Source organism: Oncorhynchus clarkii, chromosome 10 (genome assembly GCF_045791955.1).
Source record: "Oncorhynchus clarkii lewisi isolate Uvic-CL-2024 chromosome 10, UVic_Ocla_1.0, whole genome shotgun sequence".
NCBI classification, from domain to species: Eukaryota; Metazoa; Chordata; class Actinopteri; order Salmoniformes; family Salmonidae; genus Oncorhynchus; species Oncorhynchus clarkii.
This window is the reverse complement of record NC_092156.1, coordinates 65,296,361-65,312,813: the sequence shown is the minus strand read 5'-3', so window position 1 is coordinate 65,312,813 and position 16,453 is coordinate 65,296,361. Positions and strand designations below refer to the sequence as shown.

Genomic DNA, 16,453 nt, shown 5'->3' with positions numbered 1-16,453 from the left:
GAGCGTTGGGCCAGTAACTGAAAGGTTGCTGGTTCAATTCCCAGAGCCAACTAGGTGAAACAAATGCCGATGTGGCCCTTGAGCAAGGCACTTAACCCTAATTGCTCCTATAAGTGTCTCTGGATAAGAGCGTCTGCTAGATGACTGTAATGTAAATAAATACAAGACAGCGCGTGTACACAGACCTGTAGTGAGTAGACTCTGTTGGTGTGGCCCTGCAGCGTGTGGAGGCAGGTCTCAGTCTCAGGGTCCCAGACCTTGACCATGAAGTCGTAGGCCCCGCTGACCACCCTGCGGCCGTCATACTGGACGCAGCGCACCGCCGCCACGTGGCCCATGAGGACGTGTAAACACTGGCCCGTCTCCACGTTCCACACGCGCAGCGTGGCGTCGCGAGAACCACTCACCACCCTGGGAGAAGAAAGAGGAGACGGATTGACGAGACATTCAAAACACTAGTCTATTCTTGCAGGACTTTATCAAATCTAAAGCAGGCTGAATGTCTGAGAATTACAGGCGGAGTGTTTTTGGCTCAAATCCACTGGTTAGATTGGATTAATTTGGATCAAGGCAATTTCTTTCATGTTTACCACAGTTCATGACAGCTTTGATGGGAATCTTGACAAACTTAATGGTGTTTTTTCCAGGGCCTTGCAGACACGTGTCCTTCATGGTCGTGATTTACTGGCAGTAAATTCAATAGGTTGACCTCTAGCCCTCATTCCCATGATGACAGTTGATGAAAGCAAAACAGGAAATACATAAATCAGATTGGAGCCTTCTCATTCTCCTTCTCAAGGCCATCATCATGCTGGTACATGAACGTACACAAAACCCCAAGGACACAATACCCACCCCTCCTAAACCTGCAACCCCTCCGGCACAGAAAGTGGAAAAACAGGTTCATAAAGAATTGGGAGGCGTACACCATAAGTTACAAAATGGCTTCCGGCATCCAGCACCGACAAAGATGGAAATCACCGTTCTTCCACTGTCAAGCCCTGCAGCCGGCAGAGGCCCTTCACTTCCTCTGAGTGAGTAATCTAAATGGTACACAAAACCTCATCGGCCCCGAGGCAGGAAGAGCACTAGAGAGGAGATGGCCACTTTGGTTCTATTCAGGGTTCTATTCAGTCCCTATGAGACCCTAAGTACACTTCATGAGGCACATTGGCATGTTGTAGAGTTCCACTGATGTGTTCTTTAACTGCCTGGTATGCTTGTAATACATGCTGGTTTGATACCAGGAATAGAATAGAGTATGTTTGTCAACTGGTGTCGGACAACTACTGGTCCATTTGAAAGATCACAACCTGTTGGGTAAACAGTCAGTCAGTACATACGTTTTCTCGTGCAGGTGCATACAGCGCACCGTTGAGGTATGCCCGTACAGGGTGTGGATACAGTCCCCCGTCTCCGCGTTCCAGACCTTGAGCGTCCGGTCGGTGGAGCCGCTGATGATGATGTTGTCCCTCATCTGGGACGACCACACGCCCCCCGTGTGGCCCACCAACGTCCTCAGACACTGCAGAGAGACCGGAGAGAGAAGATGTCTCAGTCTAGATGCTTCACAATGACAAACAGAAAACACACCTCATTATGCATACGCCACACTATGACATATTAACATCTCTTACGAGTTTCGAAGAAATGAAAGAAAATAATTTCGCTCAAGGTTGAGATTGACCCTCCGATGATTGGATGGAAGTCCAGTTGAAGACAGGATATCAGGCTGAGATCACGTTCCATTCAGAAGGTATAACAAAGTGAATTTAAATTGTTCTGACCTTTCCTAAAAACCTTTAGTCAAGTCAATCCACATGTAACTGCAGCACAGGGGGGATAAAATGTATTATATTGACCTTTCCTCCGTCTAAGGGAATTGCTTTACACTCATCTACAGTTGAATGAGGAGCCATTTCCTTCTGCTGTTCCAAGAAGATGGAAGTCCTGGGGTTCAAATACTTTCTCTGGGCTTTATTGGGCTTCGCTGGTGCAATCTAACCAACACATTAGCCGGAAACGTGCAAAACCAGACCATCTGACACGCCAGGCAGACTCGAGCAACCACTAAGTATTTGAAAGATTTCAAATAGCATTTGAACCCAGGTCTGGAGTACAGGTGGTGGGTGACAAAGCCTTCGCAAAAAAAAAAAAAAAAAAAATGAGACCCATTCTTCCTAATTTGCAAAGCTAGATTAGCTATTGATTACAGTACAGTGATTAAAGAAATCTTTCCAATCTATTCTTTTCAATTTGTAACGGCCTCCATAGACATTATCCCCCTTAATGTAATTATCCCTCGAATTGAATTAGATTTTTTGGGATGGTAAACCGGAGGAACCAGTCTGTTCCGGGGGCGTTATGATCCGCGCCGGGACGTGTCGCGGAGGGTGTAAAACACGTGACCTCCTGACCGAAGCTGATAAAGTGGTGAGCGTCCAGCGACCGTCAAGGCAAGGCGGGGGGCAGGGGTTTTATTGAGGTGAGTGAGTTGGGTGTAACTGCAGTCTCTCTCTCTCACTCTCCCATCTCAGTTCCACTCTCCATCCATCTCCCTTGCTCTCCTGTGATAAACAGGGACGCTTCATTAACTTTGGGACGTAACCTTTTCTCGCCAATGTCACAAGCTATTTATTTGATCCATCTAACTGCAGTCAGGCCTCCATTTGCTCAGCTTCATAACGATTATATTGTGGGAAGAGGAGGAGAGGGGGGGGGGTAATTAGTAATGGTTCCAAGCAGGATATAATGAGATGAAAGCTTCTGCTACGACTGAGCGAGTTGGTCACCATCTAACGGTCAAATAAATAGTGGGAAAAATACAGTGGAGGTTCTTGGCATGTTGTTTGTTCAGCTGTCAACATAGTACCAAGTTGTGGTCCTGAATGCATTGAATGAGATCAATATTATATGTACACATATTTTTGACTGCATCACATCAAACCACTGTCCTGAGTCAAAGTACTCAACACACACAGCAAGTCTGTTACCAGGGTGATGGACTCCCAAGCAAAACAAGCCCAGGTTCTGACATTCGGGTTCCAAGAACGTGGAAGCTTTCTCCCTTGCTCTCGGGTGATTACAGCCTACTTCAGAGTCAAGGAGAGAAGGACCCCTGGAAGTGGAGGCTTAGGTGTCTATTTATCTGCCTTTGTTGAACAAATATGAAGAGGCATCTCTCTGCGTCTCAGAGGAAGATTAGGCATTCTTCCTCGAGGGCCTGTTAGGGGCTGGTTTGAAGACCAAGGGTTTGATCAAGTGCTCTATTTTTGCATTACACTTCCTTCCTGAATCCTTTGATCCTTGGCGTTAAAATGTTGGAAAAGTACCCTGTATTGCTCTTCCCCACAGTTATCTTTCAATTGGGGAGACCATTTTGTTTTTCTACTGCGCAGGCTGACAGTGGTTTCCTTCCCACAATGGTCACCTTTCCCAGAACGCAGTCTTCAGAACACAAAACAAAACGACAAAACCAGGTCGGCTGACTGACTGACTGAGCGAGGATGCCAACAGACAGGTGATGCTAACTGAAGGTAAAAGGCTAGCCAGCTAGCCCCGGGAGATGAACAAACAGGGTCTATTACAAGGCTATGAGAAAGCTGCACAGTGCAAAATAACAAGATGGTCACATATATACACGAGGCTAGACAACGTTAGCGGGAAACTCAGACGAGGCCAGTTTGCAGACCTTGTTGTGTTTATCAGACAGAGCTCACAGCCCAGCAGAGGTCAGATGTAAGGAGCCTTTATGCTGGAGAGGAATGTTTACAGAGGTGTTTTTCTTGCTGCCGCCTGCATTTGAACAGACCTGGTGCTTACCCAAGATCTCATTATGACTCAGAGGTACAGAGAGAGTGAGAGAGAGTGGGGGAGGGAGGGAGAGAGAAGGAGCAGTAGAGGGAGGGAGAGAGAAGGAGCAGTAGAGGGAGGGAGAGAATGAAAAAGAGAGATGTCCTTGAAAGGACAATGAGGGAGAGATAAAGTGAATAAACTGAGAGAACAAGGGTTTTTCCCAGCACTGTGCAAATGGCCCCGTGACACACAGGAGAAGGGTGTAAACTCTACGTGATAAGACCTCCGCATGCATTCCTGGGTCTTGATGATACGGCCTCAGAAGTTTCTGTTTGACGGTCAACACAGACCTGGCGTTGATCCATGTTAGTCACGCTCTCAGCTGTGATTCCACATCTAGCTTGTGGGGACATGCCAGGTCTGGATACGCCGATTAGTATGAACATAAGAACATAGGCTAACAGTCTCTCACAACGACACACATGTCAAAACACAGTCTACAAAGATGAGACATGACCCCAACCAGAACAATCCATTTAGATTTCAATCAAATAAACATGGAATGTGTTGTTTCAGTTCAATAGATGTAGTTCTCATATACAGTGCCTTGCGAAAGTATTCGGCCCCCTTGAACTTTGCGACCTTTTGCCACATTTCAGGCTTCAAACATAAAGATATAAAACTGTATTTTTTTGTGAAGAATCAACAACAAGTGGGACACAATCATGAAGTGGAACGACATTTATTGGATATTTAAAACTTTTTTAACAAATCAAAAACTGAAAAATTGGGCGTGCAAAATTATTCAGCCCCTTTACTTTCAGTGCAGCAAACTCTCTCCAGAAGTTCAGTGAGGATCTCTGAATGATCCAATGTTGACCTAAATGACTAATGATGATAAATACAATCCACCTGTGTGTAATCAAGTCTCCGTATAAATGCACCTGCACTGTGATAGTCTCAGAGGTCCGTTAAAAGCGCAGAGAGCATCATGAAGAACAAGGAACACACCAGGCAGGTCCGAGATACTGTTGTGAAGAAGTTTAAAGCCGGATTTGGATACAAAAAGATTTCCCAAGCTTTAAACATCCCAAGGAGCACTGTGCAAGCGATAATATTGAAATGGAAGGAGTATCAGACCACTGCAAATCTACCAAGACCTGGGCCGTCCCTCTAAACTTTCAGCTCATACAAGGAGAAGACTGATCAGAGATGTAGCCAAGAGGCCCATGATCACTCTGGATGAACTGCAGAGATCTACAGCTGAGGTGGGAGACTCTGTCCATAGGACAACAATCAGTCGTATATTGCACAAATCTGGCCTTTATGGAAGAGTGGCAAGAAGAAAGCCATTTCTTAAAGATATCCATAAAAAGTGTTGTTTAAAGTTTGCCACAAGCCACCTGGGAGACACACCAAACATGTGGAAGAAGGTGCTCTGGTCAGATGAAACCAAAATTGAACTTTTTGGCAACAATGCAAAACGTTATGTTTGGCGTAAAAGCAACACAGCTGAACACACCATCCCCACTGTCAAACATGGTGGTGGCAGCATCATGGTTTGGGCCTGCTTTTCTTCAGCAGGGACAGGGAAGATGGTTAAAATTGATGGGAACATGGATGGAGCCAAATACAGGACCATTCTGGAAGAAAACCTGATGGAGTCTGCAAAAGACCTGAGACTGGGACGGAGATTTGTCTTCCAACAAGACAATGATCCAAAGCATAAAGCAAAATCTATAATGGAATGGTTCAAAAATAAACATATCCAGGTGTTAGAATGGCCAAGTCAAAGTCCAGACCTAAATCCAATCTAGAATCTGTGGAACTAACTGAAAACTGCTGTTCACAAATGCTCTCCATCCAACCTCACTGAGCTCGAGCTGTTTTGCAAGGAGGAATGGGAAAAAATGGCAGTCTCTCGATGTGCAAAACTGATAGAGGCATACCCCAAGCGACTTACAGCTGTAATCGCAGCAAAAGGTGGCGCTACAAAGTATTAACTTAAGGGGGCTGAATAATTTTGCACGCCCAATTTTTCAGTTTTTGATTTGTTAAAAAAGTTTGAAATATCCAGTAAATGTCGTTCCACTTCATGATTGTGTCCCACTTGTTGTTGATTCTTCACAAAAAAATACAGTTTTATATCTTTATGTTTGAAGCCTGAAATGTGGCAAAAGGCCGCAAAGTTCAAGGGGGCCGAATACTTTCGCAAGGCACTGTACAAGGAGATCAATGGCGTCATTATGAGGCATACACTTAATAAGTTATGTCTGGAGCTCCTCATGTTATCATCTGAGGTGAAGGTGACCCAGGAATACACAGCTAGAGTGTGTGTGTGTGTGTGTGTAGCATCTGGGATAACAGAAGATGCCTTTCCTCTCTGTAATAGAGGGAATCTGCCTGCCTGCAAGGCTGTTTGCCTGCCATTTCAGATCAGACTGACAGGCAGCGGAGTGTGTGTGACAGGCAGCAGAGTTGTTTGTTGACGGGCACAAGGACTTTCACTGCTCCAGCACACAGGCAGACAGCCTTTGAAGCACTGGCTGCGTGTACAGTGTGTGTGTACCGTGTGTGTAGATCGAAGCTTGACAGCTCTTATTGAAAGCGAAGGGCAGCAAAGACAAAGGTGCAGGCCTCAGACGGACTCAGCAGCCAGCACCATATTCCACGACAACATCGCTAGGCTACTGAAGACAGGCAGACTGAGGAGGCTACTGAAGACAGGCAGACTGAGGAAAACTAACAGGCAATTTAAAGTCTGGGGCTGCAGTAAACAAAATGCTAATATGTAAAAAAAACAATGAAGCCAAACCGAAGCAGCTCTCCCTCTAAGACCGGACCGTCATTTCACGGCATTGTGGTGTCTAGCCTCCTCTTCTTCAGTCTCAAAGCAAACACTTTTAACAGAACTCCAATGGCGCCCTGTTATCTTACTTAACCGCAGAGCAATGCGGAATTCCAGGTTTGTGCTTCCCGAATGGCACCCTATGCCCTTTATCGTGCCCTACGGTGGGCCCTGGTCAAGAGTAGTGTGCGATAAAGGGCATAGGGTGCCATTCGGGACGCAAGCCAGTCTCTCAAGGAGATGAGTCAAGGAAGCGTTCGTTGAGTAATCTGCTGGTGCAATCATGTCTTGATTGCTCACAGTGGGGTGTCCTGAATCACTCCCATACTGTATGATAGTACTGACGGAGTGAGAGAGAAACCCCTCTGGTATCTAAAGGACAAGAATAACAATCCTAGTCTTAGATAATGATGGAATCTTTCATTGGCGACATGAAAGGCTAAATTCCAGTGGAAGATCCATTATCTGATCTGAAGAATGTCTGCTGTGACGCACGATGGAAATGAAACGGTAAATGTTGCTGGATGGGATACGTTGTACATGCGAGCCATGTCTAACAGGGAAAATCTATGGAGGACACGACAGCACCAGACACGTGCCTTGTTCCATTTTGTTCCAAGTGATGTATCAATGCCAGGTGCTACTTTGAGAAATGCAGCTGGGGGGCTGAACATGCCATAAAAGGAATAGGAGGTCCATCACATTCGTTCTAAACAGTAGGCTTTGCACTGTGTTTGTTCTCTACATTAGAACATGTTCAGCAGAATATTTCATTCACTTGACTACTCCCCTCTCTACCGGTCAGGGACAGAACCCTCGCCAAACGTAGTGCACTATATACGGAATAGGGTGCCATTTTGGACACAAGCTTGGTCTAATCACTGAATCCAGTGGCTGGGATAATGAAGTCATATTCAGACTGCACATCCTCTTTGGGACAGAGGAATTCAAAGCACTCGGGTTGTGACATTCCTGTCTGTGCCAGCTCATCTTTATCAAAATAAAAGCGTCCCCAAACCAAAGAGAGAGTCCGGACCGAGACCTTGTGGGCCGCAGCTGAAGGACAACAGAACTAAAAAAATACAAATAAATTGGAGATAGATGCTTCAGACAGACATGGAGGCCAGTCTAGAGAGGGAGTCAACATTGTCTCTCTGTAATATCCCAGTAAAACGACAACGTAAGAGAGAAAACTTAGACCTCCTCAAGGTAGCACCTGGCATTGATACATCACTTGAAAGACTGAAATGCATGTCTTTCAAGGTCCATTTTCAAGCGTGGGTTTCTCTCTATCTCCTATTGATCCAGTGGTGAATAAGCCCTTAGTCTGGATGTTAGCTGCTGAAAGCTGGGCAGGAATAGGCTTCCCTGAGCTCCTGTGAGGCTGAAGGTTTACGCCACTTAAGCTGGGACTTGGAGTGGAACGCCAATGTAGAAGGAAACACACAAGCGAGCGCACACACACATGTACTCCCACACACAGGCATAACACACACACACACGTACTCCCACACACAGGCATAACACACACACACCTACTCCCACACACAGGCATAACACACACACACACGTACTCCCACACACAGGCATAACACACACACACACCTACTCCCACACACAGGCATAACACACACACACCTACTCCCACACACAGGCATAACACACACACACCTACTCCCACACACAGGCATAACACACACACACCTACTCCCACACACAGGCATAACACACACACACACGTACTCCCACACACAGGCATAACACACACACACCTACTCCCACACACAGGCATAACACACACACACCTACTCCCACACACAGGCATAACACACACACCTACTCCCACACACAGGCATAACACACACACACACACACATACTCCCACACACAGGCATAACACACACACACACACACACACACACTCCCACACACAGGCATAACACACACACACACACATACTCCCACACACAGGCATAACACACACACACATGTACTCCCACACACAGGCATAACACACACACACATGTACTCCCACACACAGGCATAACACACACACACACGTACTCCCACACACAGGCATAACACACACACACCTACTCCCACACACAGGCATAACACACACACACCTACTCCCACACACAGGCATAACACACACACACCTACTCCCACACACAGGCATAACACACACACCTACTCCCACACACAGGCATAACACACACACACACACACACACACACACACTCCCACACACAGGCATAACACACACACACACACACACACACACACACACACACACACATACTCCCACACACAGGCATAACACACACACCTACTCCCACACACAGGCATAACACACACACCTACTCCCACACACAGGCATAACACACACACACCTACTCCCACACACAGGCATAACACACACACACCTACTCCCACACACAGGCATAACACACACACACGTACTCCCACACACAGGCATAACACACGTACTCCCACACACACACACACACACACGTACTCTCATACACAGGCATAACACACGTACTCCCACACACAGGCATAACACACGTACTCCCACACACACACACACACACACACATACTCCCACACACACAGGCATAACACACGTACTCCCACACACACAGGCATAACACACGTAAGAATAAATAAGAACACCCACAACCCAAGGTCAGACAATCTGTAAATAAAGGGAAAGAGAGAGGAAAAAGAGAGAAGCTACAGTCCTGTCTGGCAGCCAGGCAGACATTTTGGCTATTTGTTGTAGAAACAGAAGCAGGATCAGGAAGAAGAATGCAGTAGCAGCACTGGATTATTCCCTGGCAGGGGTCATCCAGGGGTCAGGTCAAAACAAGCCTGGCTTGTCACGGCTAGAGATGATTGATGGTGAATATAAGGGCACTGCAGAGAGCAAAAGAGAGCGAGGGAGAGAGAGCAAAAAAGAGAGCGCAAAAGAGAGCGCAAAAGAGAGGGCAAAAGAGAGCGCAAAAGAGAGCGCCAGAGAGCGCAAAAGAGAGATTGCGAGATGGCAAAAGAGGAGATGGCAAAAGAGCACGAGAGAGCACAAATAAAGGAAATCTGTTTTTTCCTCTTCTTGCAATGGAGATCTATCCACCAGCGGTTTTAACGACTGATCTAGGATCAGCTCAAATTACTTCAGTCCTGACTTCAACAAACAAGAGCAAACTAACTCACCTGGCCCAAGCGAAGATGGTCTCTAGATTCTTTCAAACTGATTTAGGATCAGCTCACCTTTCTACAGGTCTGACCTCGACTGTCATAATGAAATGAACAAATCTGGCACAGGAACAGCTGGTTGGGGGCATAAAAGGCAACCAACCACACGGCAGGGAGGGAGGGGTGGGGGCGGTCTTGGTGGATCCAGCCCAGGCGCATCGTGGGACGTGGGAAAAGAATGGCCTCGGGCCAGCCTGCTGGGTTACGATGACTAATCACGCACACACCTGTTCTGACCTCTGTCTTCACAGCATGGTGTGAGCAAGTCATTGCAGCATTAACCTGAGAGTTACAAGTCATCCGGATGGACATTACCCTAATGGTGGTGGTGGAAAGAGAGACAATCCGCATGGCTTCACTATCAGATGCCCTTGGTACTGATCTGTTCACATCAGCACAATGCTGAGAGAGACCGACAGACTGTATAATCACTGCTTGGCTGAGTGCCCAATGCAATCAACAGGGAGGAAGCTTTTCTGCTATAAGGCAAGACACTTTCAGTGTTTCAGTGTTTCATGCACCTGGGCACCACTGACGCATTCAGAGTGTATCTGTAATTGTCCATGCAAGGATAGAAACGTCTGAAACTTTTTGTTTCTTCCCTTAGTCGTTCTCCTTGCACTTTAAAAAGCCAGAGAGCTTTGTCCTAAAGGAGAAATGTCATTAAGAGCTCCAGTTAAAACGGAGTCGGCGAAGACCAGGGAAGAGGTGATTTACAATACTCCATGAGCCTCCCTACCTCCATCCCTCTTGCTCTCCCTCTCTCAGCGAGGCCCACACCAACGCCACCATTTTAGTAGACCCTATAAACCAGCAACACAAGGTCCGCGCAATGGCTAAGGCTCAATCTCCAATGGTACCCTGTCCCCTATGTAGTGCACTACTTTTGACCAGGGCCCATCAAAAGTAGTGCACCACATAGAGAATAGGGTGACATTTGGGACAAAAACTACATGCAGGAGGAGGAAGAGAGAACAAAATGGATTCCAGACAATATGCTGCAGTAATTGTAAGACAGGTGGTGTTACGTGCCAATGTTGAATGATGTCACTAATCAATTGCAATCTGGTCAGGGTCTCAGGGAGATTCTGGCGCATCAAGCGGTATCATTTGTGTAAAATCTCCAGTATGCAGTATACTGTAGCCTATGAATGTGAGTAAACCTTAAATGCAAAAATCAATACAAACCCTTGATGATGAATCTGAGGTATTGAGTGAAGACACACTAAGACATTTAAAGAGCTGCCATAGCATGTGGATTGACTTCCTGCTAACATGCTTCATTACAGATCAATGAGACGGTAATGAAAAATACACCAGCTGTAATGTGTTCCTTCAGAACAGGAACTCATTACAATGTGTATTGTATTCCACATGACACTGAGATGCAGTGGGATGGAACAACCAATGAGACTTAGAGACACTATCACTTTATAAACTCCTATTCATAATCTCCAGAACCAAACCATACTAATCTACATACCAGCACCATACCAATCTACATATCAGCACCATACCAGTCTACAACTGAGACAACGGCGATTTTCTACAGCCTGTAGTCAAAAAGGTTTGGACTAGTTTCAATGTGAGGGTTGGAGAGCGAGGGATGAGTGACAGTCGTACCTTTCCCGTGACAGCCGACCAGACCTTGAGCGAGTTGTCGTCAGAGCCGCTGACGATGCGATTACCACAGAACTGGAGGCAGGTGATGACATGGTCATCATGACCCTTAAGCACCTAGAGAGGACGGAGGGATGGAGAGGAGAAGAGGGAGGGAAGGAGAGAGAGATGGATGACAGGGAGGGATGGAGAGGAGAGAACGGGAAGAGAGATGGATGACAGGGAGGGAGGGATGGAGAGGAGAGAACGGGAAGAGAGATAGATGACAGGGAGGGATGGAGAGGAGAGAACGGGAAGAGAGATAGATGACAGGGAGGGATGGAGAGGAGAGAACGGGAAGAGAGATAGATGACAGGGAGGGATGGAGAGGAGAGAACGGGAAGAGAGATAGATGACAGGGAGGGATGGAGAGGAGAGAACGGGAAGAGAGATGGATGACAGGGAGGGATGGAGAGGAGAGAACGTGAAGAGAGATAGATGACAGGGAGGGATGGAGAGGAGAGAACGGGAAGAGAGATGGATGACAGGGAGGGATGGAGAGGAGAGAACGGGAAGAGAGATAGATGACAGGGAGGGATGGAGAGGAGAGAACGGGAAGAGAGATGGATGACAGGGAGGGATGGAGAGGAGAGAACGGGAAGAGAGATGGGTGACAGGGAGGGATGGAGAGGAGAGAACGGGAAGAGAGATGGATGACAGGGAGGGAGGGAGAGGAGAGAACGGGAAGAGAGATGGATGACAGGGAGGGAGGGAGAGGAGAGAACGGGAAGAGAGATGGATACGGCGGAGAAGGAGAGGACGGAGTGAGGGAGAATAAGATAAAAATGTCAAGAACCAAACAGGAACAATGACAAGGCTGTATTTGTCCAGACATCAAAGACTTGAAGTAAATGTCACGACGGCGCTTTGCAGGTGTACAGAGACCCCCGTTAAAAAAAAGACTTGTGAGTGTATGTGCGTTTAAACTCAGAACTGCCGACTCGGCGAATGACAGAGCGCGTTAAAGACGGAGTGTGAAGGGCAAGCGCCGTAACCACGGTTACGTCAGCCATTCCTTCTCGTCACAAAAGGACCCGAGGGCTTTTGAAATTAGCCATACGAGGCATATCAGGAAGATCACTCTCCCTTGCTAGTCAAGCTCAATTTAAACTCTGAAAACAGGAGAGGCCGAAACACTCAAGAAACAGCAGGTTGATGTAGAAGTAGAATTGAGGTCATGTCACGCTCTAGAGATGAACTACCATAAAAATATATATATCTATAAGAACGCCCATTACCAAAATCTTCTTTAGGAGAGTTAGAGAACTGACCCACCTATGGCTTCTAATAAAACCCAACATAAGAGCCTTATCGACTTGGACGCCTGATCTAATTCAAAGCCGCTTTATTTAAAATCCATACGAGTCTCAAGGGAGTGTTAAGATATAATGAAACCGTCTAATAAGGAACGAAGAAAGGCTTTAGATTCTAAGTTTTATACAAAACCAGCAACTCCAAAGTTGAGAACTGAAGCAGAGTTAAATACTGTGGGATAATGATGAACGCAAATAAAATGATCTATATTATAAACTGGGTGGTTTCAGCTCTAAATGTTGATTGGCCGACAGCTGTGATATATCAGACTGCATACCACGGGTATGACAAAACATGCATTTTTACATTGGTAATCAGTTTATAATAGCAATAAGGCAATTCGGTGGTTTATGGTATACGGCCAATACACAACGGCTAAAGGCTGTATCCAGGCACTCTGCGTTGCGTTGTGCATAAGAACAGCCCTTAGCCGTGGTAAATTGGCCGTATACCACAAACCCCGAGGTGCCTTATTGCTTAATTATATAAAATGTTGAGAATAAAGGGAAGCAAAGACAAAATGTCTACCTTGGGTGATCGGAGGTCTCCTCTCCTCCAGTTGGTGTCTATCCTATGCTGCCTGATGTACGCACACTTCCATGGGCTGTGGGTGAAGCCCGGCTTGGTGACTTTCCTCTTCTTGAAGGCTAGAGGCTCATCAATGCCTGCTTGTGGAGAGATGAGAGGAGAGGAGCAGTGTCAGTCCGAGACTGCGTCCGAACGCAGAATATCTACCGTTTGCTCAGGCCATTGTCAATCTAGCCTGACCATTGTTCAACATTGATCATATTGGTCAATGCTGGTGTCAATCATGGTCTGAAACTACTTCAGCCTGTTCCTTTCAGGCCAGTGCTTGTGCCTGTCATGCCCGTATACCGGTTCAGTGATTCCTATTGGCTAAGTGCGTCTAGACTGACCCTCCTCCCGGCACTTCTCCCTCCAGAGGAGGTTGTCCTCAGCCAGGATCCTCCAGTAACGACAGGTCTGAGCGGCCTGCAGCAGGTCCTTGGGCTCAAGGAACGACAGCACGTACAGGGCCAACTGATGGAGGAGGGGAAGGATGGAGGGAAGGAGAGAGAGAGAGGAGAAGAGAAGGTTATTTTACAGCGTAAGGGCGTTGCCGTGGTTGAGTGGGTGGTCTGGGTCTAGTTGACCAACCCCAACATCTCCTAAAATACCCGTGCTCTACAACTCAAACATACCTCATCCCCAAGCCATTATTGACGATCCAGAGCAATTGAGAGCGTTTGAAAGTGTTTCATCGATGCAGCACAGCAGAACCCCTGATTGTGTATTGAGTTGGTTACATAACAGGGTACTACAGGGTGTCTTCGTCTTACTACGTGTCTCAGTCTCACCCATATATGGATACCACTGAACTGCCCCCAGGGTTTGTTCTGTTGCTGCTTATTTACTCTGCCTAGTGCCTACCACACCCTATCACACTCCAGCCTGAGAGATGGAGAGAAAAAAAGAGAAAAAAAGAGCGAGAGAAACGAGACAGAAAAGAGAGGAGAAAAGAGAGAGGAGAGAGGAGAGAGGAGAAAAGAGAGGAGAGAGGAGAGAAGGAGAAAAGGGAGAGAGCGAAAAGAGAGAAGGAGAAGGAGAGAAAAGAGGAGAAAAGAGAAAAGAGGAGAAAAGAGAGAAAAGAGGAGAAAAGAGAGGAGAAAAGATAGAAGGAGAAGAGAAAAGAGAAGGGCTAAATGGGAAGAAACAAGGTAGCAGTGAGAGGGAGCAAGACAGGCTGTCTGAGGCTCCAACCTCTGCTAAACAAGGTAGCAGTGAGAGGGAGCAACCCAGGCTGCCTGAGGCTCCAACCTCTGCTAAACAAGGTAACAGTGAGAGGGAGCAAGACAGGCTGTCTGAGGCTCCAACCTCTGCTAAACAAGGTAGCAATGAGAGGGAGGGAGCAAGACAGGCTGCCTGAGGCTCCAACCTCTGCTAAACAAGGTAGCAGTGAGAGGGAGCAAGACAGGTTGTCTGAGGCTCCAACCTCTGCTAAACAAGGTAGCAGTGAGAGGGAGCAACCCAGGCTGCCTGAGGCTCCAACCTCTGCTAAACAAGGTAACAGTGAGAGGGAGCAAGACAGGCTGTCTGAGGCTCCAACCTCTGCTAAACAAGGTAGCAATGAGAGGGAGGGAGCAAGACAGGCTGCCTGAGGCTCCAACCTCTGCTAAACAAGGTAGCAGTGAGAGGGAGCAAGACAGGCTGTCTGAGGCTCTAACCTCTGCTAAACAAGGTAACAGTGAGAGGGAGCAAGACAGGCTGCCTGAGGCTCCAACCTCTGCTAAACAAGGTAACAGTGAGAGGGAGCAAGACAGGCTGTCTGAGGCTCCAACCTCTGCTAAACAAGGTAGCAATGAGAGGGAGGGAGCAAGACAGGCTGCCTGAGGCTCCAACCTCTGCTAAACAAGGTAGCAATGAGAGGGAGGGAGCAAGACAGGTTGTCTGAGGCTCCAACCTCTGCTAAACAAGGTAGCAGTGAGAGGGAGCAAGACAGGCTGTCTGAGGCTCCAACCTCTGCTAAACAAGGTAGCAGTGAGAGGGAGCAACCCAGGCTGCCTGAGGCTCCAACCTCTGCTAAACAAGGTAACAGTGAGAGGGAGCAAGACAGGCTGTCTGAGGCTCCAACCTCTGCTAAACAAGGTAGCAATGAGAGGGAGGGAGCAAGACAGGCTGCCTGAGGCTCCAACCTCTGCTAAACAAGGTAGCAGTGAGAGGGAGCAAGACAGGCTGTCTGAGGCTCCAACCTCTGCTAAACAAGGTAACAGTGAGAGGGAGCAAGACAGGCTGTCTGAGGCTCCAACCTCTGCTAAACAAGGTAGCAGTGAGAGGGAGCAACCCAGGCTGTCTGAGGCTCCAACCTCTGCTAAACAAGGTAACAGTGAGAGGGAGCAAGACAGGCTGTCTGAGGCTCCAACCTCTGCTAAACAAGGTAGCAATGAGAGGGAGGGAGCAAGACAGGCTGCCTGAGGCGCCAACCTCTGCTAAACAAGGTAGCAGTGAGAGGGAGCAAGACAGGCTGTCTGAGGCTCTAACCTCTGCTAAACAAGGTAACAGTGAGAGGGAGCAAGACAGGCTGCCTGAGGCTCCAACCTCTGCTAAACAAGGTAGCAGTGAGAGGGAGCAAGACAGGCTGCCTGAGGCTCCAACCTCTGCTAAACAAGGTAACAGTGAGAGGGAGCAAGACAGGCTGTCTGAGGCTCCAACCTCTGCTAAACAAGGTAGCAGTGAGAGGGAGCAAGACAGGCTGCCTGAGGCTCCAACCTCTGCTAAACAAGGTAACAGTGAGAGGGAGCAAGACAGGCTGCCTGAGATTCAACCTCTGCTAAACAAGGTAGCAGTGAGAGGGAGCAAGACATGCTGCCTGAGGCTCCAACCTCTGCTAAACAAGGTAGCAGTGAGAGGGAGCAAGACAGGCTGCCTGAGGCTCCAACCTCTGCTAAACAAACAGTCTGAAGGGCCTTGGCCACTGGAGCAAGCTGAGGGGAGGCTATTTAGACCATTATGGAACATTCCAGACTACTTCCCACACATCTCCCTTCACTCACTCCCTCCCCCATTACAGATGATTCCACACCT

At 47.5% G+C, this 16,453-nt stretch overlaps 1 protein-coding gene across 7 annotated transcripts in view; it reads right to left on the bottom strand.

The window, feature by feature from the left end:
• The window catches only part of LOC139419006 (F-box/WD repeat-containing protein 7), a 189,346-nt gene that overhangs the window by 8,573 nt on the left and 164,320 nt on the right, over positions 1 to 16,453 (bottom strand). For 4 of the 7 annotated variants that reach the window (XM_071168814.1, XM_071168815.1, XM_071168816.1 and 1 more), the window contains 5 exons: positions 13,789 to 13,912; positions 13,400 to 13,539; positions 11,522 to 11,635; positions 1,344 to 1,525; positions 186 to 411 (listed from right to left, as the gene is read on the bottom strand). In XM_071168814.1, the coding sequence (XP_071024915.1) occupies positions 186 to 411; positions 1,344 to 1,525; positions 11,522 to 11,635; positions 13,400 to 13,539; positions 13,789 to 13,912 (786 nt within the window). The remainder of the gene's footprint in view (positions 1 to 185; positions 412 to 1,343; positions 1,526 to 11,521; positions 11,636 to 13,399; positions 13,540 to 13,788; positions 13,913 to 16,453) is intronic. The other 3 variants (XM_071168817.1, XM_071168819.1, XM_071168820.1) reach the window with 1 other exon arrangement.